The sequence below is a fragment of the Gadus morhua genome, chromosome 13 (assembly GCF_902167405.1).
Source record: "Gadus morhua chromosome 13, gadMor3.0, whole genome shotgun sequence".
Lineage (NCBI taxonomy): Eukaryota > Metazoa > Chordata > Actinopteri > Gadiformes > Gadidae > Gadus > Gadus morhua.
The window spans coordinates 2,513,815-2,526,314 of NC_044060.1; the positions used below are offsets into that span (position 1 = coordinate 2,513,815).

The 12,500-nt window shown below is 42.6% G+C and overlaps 1 protein-coding gene across 2 annotated transcripts in view; it reads left to right on the forward strand.

The window, feature by feature from the left end:
- Positions 1-12,500, forward strand: part of grm7 (glutamate metabotropic receptor 7) — a 189,597-nt gene that overhangs the window by 90,588 nt on the left and 86,509 nt on the right. For both annotated transcript variants that reach the window (XM_030375438.1, XM_030375436.1), the window contains exons 3-4: positions 6,082-6,217; positions 7,003-7,157. In XM_030375438.1, coding sequence (XP_030231298.1) covers positions 6,082-6,217; positions 7,003-7,157 — 291 coding nt within the window. The remainder of the gene's footprint in view (positions 1-6,081; positions 6,218-7,002; positions 7,158-12,500) is intronic.

The window sequence follows — 12,500 nt, forward strand, 5'->3', positions numbered from 1 at the left end:
TTTTATTCTAGTATGATCACAATTGTCTGCTCTTTGATTAGAAATTACTCTAGCCCTCCATATAAATGCTCTATTTATCCTTTGTATTTCAGGGTTTCACTCTGCAACAAAAACAGCCGTGTTTAGCTCATTGTTTGAGTGGGGCAGGTCCAGTTTTTCCTCATTGAACTTCTCGTCGTGCCCTTTCAATTCATCCTTTCTCAAGTACTCCACCGTGCTGTTAAACTGGAATGACGTTTTAATCGTCATTCAAGACCATTTCTGAGGAAAAGACTTCACGATGCACAAAACCGGTCCAATTGCGCATCGGTTATATTTGACATAGAAACCAATTATTCCTTGGGAAAATTTGGCGAGAATGACACACGACAATGAAAGTAAACCAAGTTGATCCGTCACACTATGAGCACAACGTAGTGTGAAGTCACCGGCATCACAGCAACCTTCGCAACGACGAAGCCTCTGGCCATGACAGAACTGTCGCTGTGGCAACTGAGAGGTGTTTCGCATCAAAACAGCAGGCGTGCGTCACAGTGGCACTTTGAAATTGCCACGACGCGATGGAAAACATGCCTTCTCTCGTGAGGTTCCCTGGGATGGATTAATCCTGCCTCTGAGAGCGGAGTGCCATGTGATCAATAGGTCAAAGGCTGAGCCTTCCCCTGTGATGGCTATGTCATGTAGGGTGTCCCCGCGAGGCGAGGGGGGGTCAATGAGCAGCGTCGTAGCCATCATGAAGGGAATCTATCCAGACATGTCTAGCCCATTCGAGGTCAACATGAGCAGGGCTCGTGGGGTTGTAGTTGAATTCTAGACCTTGGTTTGCATGCGTTTGGCGCTGCTGTCAGATGCATTACTCACTGCTAGTTGGCTTAGATGTGACCTGTGAGTTTTTGCGGGCGTCTAATATGTCATGTTTAAGAACCGACGAGTTCTTAAATACGTTGTTTTATGGTTTGGTGCTGATGACAGTAGGCCTACACGATTGCACACATTAAATAAGGCGAGCAGAATAGTGGTCATATGGTAAGAGTATGTGTTAGTGGTTTGATTCCCTGCCAAAAGTTGTTCTGGGTTTGAAGCTCAATGTACCCGTAATCCTTGAGCAACATGCATAACTCTTACCCGCCGCTAAAAACGTGTCTGACAGTTTGTTGCTTCGGTATTTAGCAAAATGATGCATTAATAAATCTGAAATGGTTGAAGGGGGATAATCCCCCACCATCTCAAACTGCCGGTGAGGACGGTACAAAGACCCTCTCCAACTCCGTGACCAAAATGTATGTATGCAGTTTATTAAACTACATTTCAATCAGCAACACTTCTAAACTACCCTTTCATATGGGCCAGGGATATGAAAACAATTGTCTGACCAGGAATAACAAGAGGGGGGATGAATACAAATGAGACTACCGCATAGCCCAAGTCAAATGTTTTATTCATTTTATTTAATAAAATGCAGAACCCACACTGAATACCCTCACCGACTATATATATTTGATCTGTAATAACGCCGCTTTTAAATTAAATTTCAGATAAGGGAGGGGGTGGCAATTTGTCATGACAGTTTGCAGTTTTGACAAATGCAATGGATATGGTATAGGAATAACAAGAGGAATATCTGTTACAGTCTTCTCACGCTCCTAAGGCTAAATAGAATGGAAAGCAGAAGCAATAATCCAGTCATATGCTCCTTCACGTTCTTTAAATGGTGGATATCTTCTGAAAAAGACCTGTTATGAAAGATGCTCTGACTCAGTATAATGTATGCAGTTCCTGTTTACAGAAATTAGATGCTTTTATGTTTTAAATATAGAGCAAGGGGGCTAAAACCGCATTCCACCCCCAGAACTGCAGAGCTGTCAACCTTTGCAGAATCAACTGGATCAAAACAATATTTAGGAGAAACATCTATTAACAGCATCCCAATGTCTCAGTGTTTGGTAAATATGGGTGTTTTCATAAACCACTCACATACTATATTATTTATGCAGAATTGTTAATGCTGGCTTAGATGAGATCACTATAATGTATCGGGGAAAATTATTTCAGATCTCTTTTCTATCCGATAACTAAAGGTTCCACGGTCCATGCAGAATTCCGTTGCCTCGATCTTCCTCCGTTGCTACTGTGTGCTGTTGTATGTTTAACAGCTCGGGTCTAATAACTATACCTCTATGAAACCTGAAATTATCTGTATCATATAATTATCTATAATCTCTTCTGTGATTGGATTATCAAGTCCTATGCAATGTGTTCCAGAACTGGAAAAGATCAGTTTCCCTCACTAATGTAATGCAAACATAGCATATTGTTAGTAAGTGATATTTAAAGGGTCATCTTGTATTTAGCATAACAAATGCCTAAATCAAGGCAGATAGGAATTATGGAATGTAAAAAGCACTCTGAAAAGCATTGCCTGAGGACATATCCAATGAGGCACAGTGAATCAGATGCGTTAGGAGAGTAGAGTTAGGTTAGATATCAAAATTTGGCCAAAATATGACTTAGGCAATTATGCTATGAGACCAACGATATGTAGACAATATACTATAATAATACAGGAACATCAGTCATTAAAAATACCGGTGATACTCTCCCTTTTCTGCTGAAGTCAACCACATTGTCTACCGAAATAGTTCTTCCTAAGTGTTGGCACAAAGTGCTTGTTAATAATCCTCATCGTCATCCGCTGAGGATTACGATGATTACATTATTAATAATGAGGAGCCAAATAAAGTTTAACCAAGTCATCGACCACATCGCCTGAAGTCTCAGAAGACGCCCCAGACAGAGGCCCCAGACACCCAGCTGTGGTGGTTCTCCCTCCCAGTTCCTCTGGGCTGTGGGATGGTAAATTGCGCTGCGTGATAATGAGAAGTGCCCTGAATCACCTACATCTATTTCCCCTGAGGCCTGCGATCTCTCTCCAAGCACTGCGGTTAAAAAAGCAATACATCAACAGGCGCTGAAGAAGAAGAAGAAGAAGAAGAAGAAGAAGAAGAAGAAGAAGAAGAAGAAGAAGAAGAAGAAGAAGAAGAAGGAGGAGGAGGAGGAGGAGCCAATTAAGGCGGGCTGCCTGTCTAGCCGTGATGACTACCACCACACACACTCCGCGAGCCGTGTGTGGCTGTGGGGTCACAAGCTTTAGCCATTAGCGCTTTAGCTACACAGCAGCACAGGGAGATTAATGGTGGAGATTTGTGTGGGCTGGGCATGTATGTGGTTGTGATGATGTCTAAGGCCCCGTCCACACGAAGCCGATTTCATGGCGAAACCGCAAAGGTCTTGTACGGTTCGGCCTTCCATCCACACGAAGCCGGCGAATCCGCTGACCGAAACCGTAAACTTCTGAAACCACCCTCGGAGGTGGTTTCAAATCTACCCGGTTTCGTTTTGGATTCGTGTGGACGCCTGAAACCGACTGAAACCGTAAACCATGACGTCATCGCCCCACCCCTCGACCCTCTAGCCAATGACTGTTAAGCCCGCGGAGTCTCAGAACTCACAAGTTACAACAACAAAGATGATGGCGGACTACAGCCTTGTAATCGTTCTGCAGGAGATCATGTCCCTTGTTGGGTTGCTAAGCCATTATTTATTGAGACTGTTAACTGACTGTTTGTGTTGTTAGTGGTTCGGGGGACAGCCTTTATGCGCATGCTCGCCTCTTCTTATTTATTTTTCTTCTGGATTTCTGTAGCAGAAGCAGCGCCCCTTATGGGCCTGGCATGTGTACTACAGCGTTTCTACAGATCTACCCGGTTTCGCTTGACTCCGTCTTTACGGAGATACTCTGAAACCGGATAGATCGAAACCGGAACGGTTTCGCTCGTTTCGGCTTTGTGTGGACGGGGCCTAATGTATGTGCGTGCACACATGTGTGTGCTTGTGTTTGGTCCGTCGGGGTCATTGAGCCGATTGAAGGGCAGTCCGCCCGCTGGTCATCAGCATCCTTTTTGGACAGCTGCTGGTGTCCTTGGCCGACAGTGGCAATGTCAAGTTAGGAAACAGCACTCCGAATTCACAACGTCGATTTATTGGTGGGAAGAAGTTGCAGCAAAAATATTAAAAGCCCTGTTGATGTTTACAGCCACCAAGGTTGTGGTGGGAGATTTGATCAATCAAGTTTGCTGCAATTGAAATTGGGCATAATAGAGGGGTCTTTATAACTACATATTTTGCAACTGTCAAGGGTTCTGGTAACAATCTTAAACGAGGAGCCCATTTTCCATCTCCATTTTACAGACTTAAAAGCAAATCAGCTTGTGCCTTAAGTACAGCTGTCGTCTGTTGTCCTTGGGGACTGCACAGCACAATACAATGTCCAATTGGAATGATTTATGACAAATAATAGTTACTTTCAGGGATATTTCACTGCATTTTACTGAAACGTCCATTTTTTCCCAATATGGACGTTAAACCACCCATGGCCTCTTGCCGATAGCAAGGCTGACAGTCTATCTATAACTGAAGAAATTAACTTGATTAATGAGGAATTAATAGGGTAATTTGAAGATTATTTTCCAGGAAAAAAATATGTTTGCGCAAATCCCTATTCAAAGTAAATTAACCAGCCAGAGTCAATTATAAATTGAAAGAAAGATACCGTGATGCCAGCTCGATCCATGCCAAATAATGATTCCAGAGAGATGGAAAGAAACTTTGATAATGGTGAAGGTTTGTTGATTCATTTAACAAATAATCGGTTTGTATCTTTCATTAGTTGTTGATGGATTGACTTGGTTCTGCTGTGTGTCAGATGACCACACCACAACTAGGATCCAAGCGCCTTCTTTCACTCAAAAGAACAAAGTCCCTTTGCATAGCCTTTTGATTCTCAGGTGCTGGTGGTAATAGTATAATGCCAAAAAATCTGTAAAGTCACTGCACAAAGGTAAGCTAATTTATTTACGTAAACGACCCGTTTCACTGTTGCTTCGTCAGGTTCACCCTTCAACTTCACATGACACCGACAGGTGAGATAGGTGATTACAGGGTCCCCTTCCTTTCCTCTTCAACTAAGCAGTGGAAGGAATTCAACTTCTGTTTTTGGATTAGATATGCTCCTACATCGATGAATTAAGGGAGATACAGAGTGGGACAAGAAAGGGTACTGCCTACGGTGTTGAACTCCCTGCTGGTGCAGATTCCTTGCATCTGCAGTGTTCCTTTGAGCACCCTCGAGCTAAACGCCCCAACCTCGGCGGACCAGGTTTTTGAAATTAAATCTGTAGGTTTGTAGTTGCCGTCCCATAACCAAATAAAATATGTGAAAAAGGGGATATCTCCACATTCTGTCTATTCTTATCACGGTACATGTAATGCTGAAGTAAAATATGGCTTACTGGGATGTGATTTTAGCTTTGTTCAACAATGCAGAAACAATCCAAAGTTGGCTACTCAAATAGGAAAATTGTCAATTTTGCTACATTTATTTGTTACTTTGGAGAATTGAGACGGATAAAGAATTTAATTGTTCACAAGATTACCATTATTCACATGGCAATATTCTGTCTCTGTTTGTAGCTTGTACACTCGTATCATAACATCTTAAACCCCAAATAATGATGATGAGCTCTGAAAAGCATCCAATACAATGGTGTTGGCAATGCTTTGTCTTTGTTTCCACAATATGATAGTCATCATTGTTGCATGTAATGTCAAAACAAATTGATTTCCCACACTGGTGATCAAAACCAAAATGTGGATTTTGGAAATTGTTTATCTGTTGAAGACAATAAAGGTCTGTGTAATGGAGTGTGAATGAAGAATATAAGGAGTCCAAAGGAATGTTTTGCAGTGGAGTGACATTTATTGAACAAAGACACTCAAACTTTTGGGTCTTTCTTCTTCAACCCTGTAGAAGTCAGTGCATTATATCTTAGCTAGGTTTAAAGAGTACGGAGAACAAAGCTCCAGCGCTCTCTGCCTTTTGTACGCCTCTTTTCAAAGTTCCTTCCAGCAGCTTCAAACTTAATGGCACAACCCTTCAGAGCAGATTCTAGAGGGAGCAAACGAAAAATAAAAAAATGCTCTCCATCCTTTGAGCCCCAGTTAAGCCGTCTCTGTCTCCTCCAGGTGGGATATGCATCGCCCAGTCCCTGAAGATCCCCCATGACCACAAAGCGGCGGACTTTGACAAGATCATCCGTCTGCTCCTGGACACGCGGTACGCCCGGGCCGTCATCCTCTTCGCCTCCGACGAGGACATCAGGTGAGCCCTTCATCCTGGTTTATAAGGCTGACTTGAGTACTGCTGGGACTGGTAACCGACAGCAGCAACACAAGCCGCAAAGCAAGGAAGGTTTTTCGATATAAAAGATGATGCATTTGGGAGACAAGCCCAATGGTGCTAATATGGTCCGTGGTATACTATGTAATGACATACTATCACATAACATTGATAACATCTGGTCCCGACATTAGGACAAGATGTTATCAATGATGATAACAGAAGCTCATTTTGTGTATTTACTGTACGTTGGCTGTAAGCAATTGTGTTAGCAATTATTGGTTCAGTCAATTTTGACGTTGGAAATATGAGTCCATTTCAATTTTAAACACTCGTTTAACATGACAATCATGAACAGTAATGTTGTCCTTGTGCAAATGTGTGTCACGAATCTTGTTAACTCATTGAATCATGTCTTTGACCCCCCACAGACACTCCCTTACATGCTATCAACCAATTCTGTCACGCTTATAGAACATACATGACCAACAAACACCCAGGCTATCAAATTAAAGGTCATACCTTATATAATTGAAAGTGTGCTATCTAGAGTATTATACCTCAGGTTTATAGGCTGCCATCGGTCAAGTCACGGGTGGCTGGGTCTAATTACACACACATAAAGCCAGCTATCTGTCAGTTAACATATTCACATACACTGTACGTGCATGAACTGCACACAGTACAGTACATACGCAACCACACACACACACTTTGCATGACCTTGCGAGCGGTGAGTCATTGAGTCATCCTGTGTTGGCCTGCAGGGGCATTCTGAACGCCAGCAAGCGGGCCGACCAGGTGGGCCACTTCATGTGGATCGGCTCCGACAGTTGGGGGGCCAAGAACAGCCCCATCCACCAGCTGGAGGACGCGGCCGTGGGGGCCGTCACCATCCTGCCCAAGAGAGCCATGATCAGCGGTATGTTCATTCACTCCCGCTTTTAATCTTCTACATTTTGTCATGTCTCTGGTCGTTTTTTTTTTTTTTTACGTATGGGTGTTTTTGATTTTCTTTCAATTTTATCCAGTCAAAATTATACATTTTACATTTGCTAGATTTCTTTCATTATGTCATATTATAAATAGTCAAATGCTCAAGTTACTGGTTCATCGTGTTGTACAGAAACTCCGGTTAAGGTGTATTCGAGACAGATGTTATTAAAGCAGACATTGGGGGGCTGAATGGCGCCGGTTGGGACATTGATCGTCCGGTAGCTCCTCGCACCGTTGCGACTCCCTGCTGGGTGTATTATGAGAGCGCTGATTGAAAAACAACCTGGACCGCTTTGCCGATGGTGACCTCTTGGTTTGTGATGCATTGGAGAGAGGTGTTTTTGTTCTATATTAGAACAAAACGGCCTGATCAGACCTCTGCTGTTAAAGAGTTGCTTGGTTTGGGACGAGGTGATAGCGGGAGAGGAGACGTCGTCCAGACTAGGGTGCTCTGGAGTGCGGAGGGCTTTGAGGCTTAAATTAAGAGGAATTGTTAACCACGATATACCAAAAATAGTATGCTGCACCTCAATCAACTTCAATTGAATAAAAAGTCATGTATCAATGCTCATAATTACACGATTACAATTACGCACACAATTACATCAAGTCACAATACTGATACACAATGAGGGAATGGCTTGTTTAGCTACTGCTGAAAGCTTTTACAACCCGTTGAGGAAAGACTGTTGTTACGCTAATTAAATAAAGTATTTATCTATTGAACCATGCACACATTATAAGACCACAACAAACAACTTATATTGTATGAAGGTTGTGTATTTTATGGATCATGGTTCAGTGAAAACTGTGAAGTATGTTATACGTACTTCGTAAAACAGTAGGCTTCTTATTTGTTGAAACATGCATCACAACAACACAACACAATGGCTAGACCCCGTTTGGTATATTATGTGAGGGCGGTTTACTTTATGGATGATGGTACAACAGAGAATCTTCACCCTGCATTATTTACTTTTTAAGCTGAAAGCAAAACAGAGCTGGATGTTCTTTAACAGCGGGATACTCTTGGAGCTTCTCTCGGTGTCAACAAAGCTTTAAGGACGCCCAGTTAGTGTTTGTTTGAGCCTTTTTAATACACTAATAGTATATACAGTAAAGGGACTGCACTCCCCCGTAGTTCAACGATTCAAATAAGAATAAATAGATGAAAATGTTCTCGATGGTATAGATAGGGCAGTTTTAAACTGATCAAAGTATTATTAAATCCTTAATGATGAAGAGTGCTATTCGTTTGGCTTCCGACTTCAGTGATTTTACAGTGATTACTCTGATGAAATATGAAACAGGACACGTCTGTGTATTGTAATATCTCGTTGGTATCCGGACCCTGTGTGGATATCAGCGATGGAGGTTCCGAAAAACAAGCACGGCATTGCCTCTGACACGAGGCGAGCTAGTGAGGATGATATCATCGTATGAAGATCTCACAACGCCATTTGTTTTCCCCGACACCAAATCGCACTTCGGGCTGACCAACACAGCACAAATGTCTGGAGTGATGTATTATGGATCAGTGATAAGGAGCTTTTATTCCTGGGTTTAGACTTTATGAGAAATATTCCATGACATGGGAAAACAAAAGGCCCACAATGTAGAAAGACTGGACTGGAGAGACAGGGGATGAGCTAGAGGGAGGGCGACGAAACGAATTGGGGGAGAGCGAGAGAGCAAGATTGACTGATTGAGACACAGAGATAGAAAACGGTACAAAGAGATATACGATGAAAAGAAAACACGCAGAGAGGGATACATCAAATGAGTTTTGCAGATGGTCCAAGTTCATCTTTGATAGAGGTCTGGGAGCTGATAGAGAGTAATATAAAAGGTTATGGCTCTGGATAGGCACAGGGGTTTAAGATAGAAAGGAGAGACAGAACGAGAGAGGGAGGAAAGAGGTATGGCTCCTGGGCGTGAACGACAGCTCTAGAACCTCCTGTGCATGGAGGTGTTCGGGAGATACCCACTGCAATCCACCAGGCATATACTGGCCAGAGTCTTGTTTGCCTCCTGATCTGCAAATCTTCAGCCCTTCAGTTCAGTCCGAGAAAAATACCACACCTTGGAGCCAAATTAAGAAGTTTAAAATCATGCTGTTTATAGTCGCATGACTATAAACAGCATGATTTTAAACGTCTGTGTTTAAAATCATGTCTCCCTGCAGACAATGTATGTTGTCTAAGCTAGCATGTTTTTTACAGACATAACAGTCTCTCTTTCCAATACCCAATCCAAAGTTTCAACTTTTTAAAGGTCAAAAGAGTCGCTGTACGCCCATTCACCCATTTTTTCTGCACACACAGTTGGATGCATCAGCTTAGAGAAGAAAGAACTCTGGGTTCTTTGTGCTTCACAGGAAACAAACCATTGAAGGTAAACCTTAGATAGGCACTCCCTGGTAAGTGATGGACGGAAAAGTCCCAGTGTTCAAGTTTAGGAGGTACACCATCAAGTGTATAAGCCTTTATCACTGTGGTCTATGACTGAATTGAATAGATCCTCAAATATTAGCTGACTCGAAAGTTAGGGTGTCTTAGCATGTCAAATAAAAATATATAGCTTTGTGCTTTGGCACTTTTTGTCACTCTCGCCCAGCTTACAGTGTTTACCTCAGTCAAAAGAAAGAATAAGGATCAATTTGTTAAGGCAGCTTGCTTCCTACATGCTCCTTTGCTTCCTCCCCAGCACCGACATCTTTCTGTAAACCCGAGAGCTTGTGGGCTGAGTGAATCCATGTGTACATCTGCGATAACAGACTGTGGATTTTAATCTGGTTCCAATGTTTAAAACATGGTGTGCATCCGCCAACATGGATTCCCTCCTGCACACATTCACAGAGGAAAATCAGCGAGAACATCTCTGAAACCCGAACCACGCCTTGCACTTCTCTGTTTGGATGTGGCCACAATTGAATCGTTTCATATTCAAGGATGTGCCTGGACAAACAGAAACCGTAATGGGTTCAGAATAACTGTGTCCCTTTGTCAGTTAATATCCGATTTATTACGATTTTTTTTCATTTGTTTCGCATACATGTTTTACATAATATATTCAGTTAAATGTCAGGCTGAATTTACTTGCGGTCATTACTTTGAGAAGAAGTTTAAAATCCCAGCAGGATGAGCCTGCTGTGAACCGCATCAAACATGCCATATTCTTATGAGTAGCACATGTGCTTGTGATAATTGAGAAGCAATTAAGAAAGACATCATGGTGAAGCTGTATATGAAATGGTGGCTCAGGGTTTGGTTTTGTTATGCCATTCTACAGTTGAATAGCGGGTTGGACAGCCTCTCAGAAGAGTGCCTCTATCCCAGGAGTCGTGAGCTAATTCAGTCTGAATGCTCCCCTGGCTCCCTGTCCCTGTGGATTCACTCGGTAGCGGTGTGAGCTGACATGCTAACCTGACAAAGATGCAACGATGTGAGACGCTAATTCACTGAAACTGATCACGCCAGCCGAAACTTGTAGTGAAGTAACTTTGTTTTATTTTCTTTCTACCTTTCTTTCTTTTTTCTGCTTCGCTTCTTTTGTTTCTCTTTGTGACTCTCTTTGTGAACTTGCTAATGTCTACACTATAATAATGTTAGAGAATAATGGGGCAGCTAATGCAATGGCACCCTGCCGAGCTCCATCCCTCTCTGTTGCTGTGTTACTTCAAACGGGCAAAGAGGCGATAGACACGTAGGCCTGTTTTCACTTGTTAAATACATTTCACTCCTTTCTCTACCCCCTGCTCACCAGTGAAAAGACTTTAGAATTTGAGCAAGCGTAAAAAAACACAATGACTCCTGATTCCTGTCATTGTATTTCTACTTATGTGGCCATTCTTGTGTAACTCATTGTGCACCAAAAAGCCCTTTGCATTTCAAGCGTAGGATTACTGTTATCCTAAAGCCGGGCATTAAATTACTATATTTTCAACCTCCAGGGCTAAATAGAGAGGGCGAGTCATCGACTTCTTAAGTTGCGTGCTGGCACAGGCCTGTCCACCCTCTGCCTGGTGCTGAGCCCATTACAGGCTCAGCTGGGCTCCACAATTCGCCCAGATCACTGATGGAGCCTGTTTGTGTTGGTGCGTTTTTTTCATTGGGTGTCTTTCAGACTTTTTGCTCATGGAAGAAAGGGCAGGCGAGAGTTATTTCATCAAAGGTTTTGCTTTTAGTCACTTTATAAGGATACATATAAAGAAATGTTCCCTCCCAGCTGTGAGCGATCACCTACATCTGTTCAATTCATTCAACTCCACTGGTACAAAGACAGAGGAATTTCTCTGAAAAGGTATCACGATGTCGGCGTGGGTTGTACCCACGGGGATAACAGCTTCACTTCCTTCCTAGAATCCTCAGCCCAACACATGTTATTTTGTATATCTCAGAGTGTTCAACAACAAGGGGATGACTTACACTTGACGTCGTCATACTCCAACATCAGAAGCCTATTCCTATTCCTAATCCTATTTGAATCAACGACCATTAAGAGTCAACTGTAACAACATGAAGAAACTAAAATCACAAAAACTGAAATTAATTCTTTGTCTCATTGATTAGGTAAAATCACTATCAGCCTGATTTGCAGGTCATTGGCGTGAAGATTTGGATCTCAGAGTTTCATATTCCCTTGGAAAGTTGCTGTTTTATTAAAAAGGTTGGATTTTTGTAATATTTTTCCATTTAATATCAGTCCTTGGAGCGATAGACTGCTAAACTGCATTTTCCCATTATCTGGAAACAACAACTGTGAACACTGATGTCTCCCCTAGCCCGCCCCCGTAGATCAACTGTTCCCAAACAGCCACAGGTGGAACACAATGAGATTACCAATATCCACAACCTGATATTAAAAACAGTATCAAAATAGTTCATAAATAAGTGGGCCCATTTTGCTTTCTCAGACAGCCCGAAGCAAACAGTGGTGTTGTTTGTGCTCATGAAAACAAACTCGAAACGGTGAAGGCAGAGGGGCAGACTCTTTGTAAAGCTCAGTCATGATGACTCATCTGCCACTGAACTCAGTGAACTCCCCATTAACCTTCAACCTCCAGCCGGCCGTCCTCCAACCTTTCCCCCTTAGCTAGCAGGACACTGAGTCCACACCTGGACCAAGACCAAAATAATAGCGGCCGATATTCGTTTTTCAACGGCAACAATGAAATAGGAATGCTAGATGGGTTCCACTTCATGGAAACAGTGGAGAGATACCGGGAAGGGCCGTGCAGAAGGACATCCCAGGCTGGACACATGTGTCA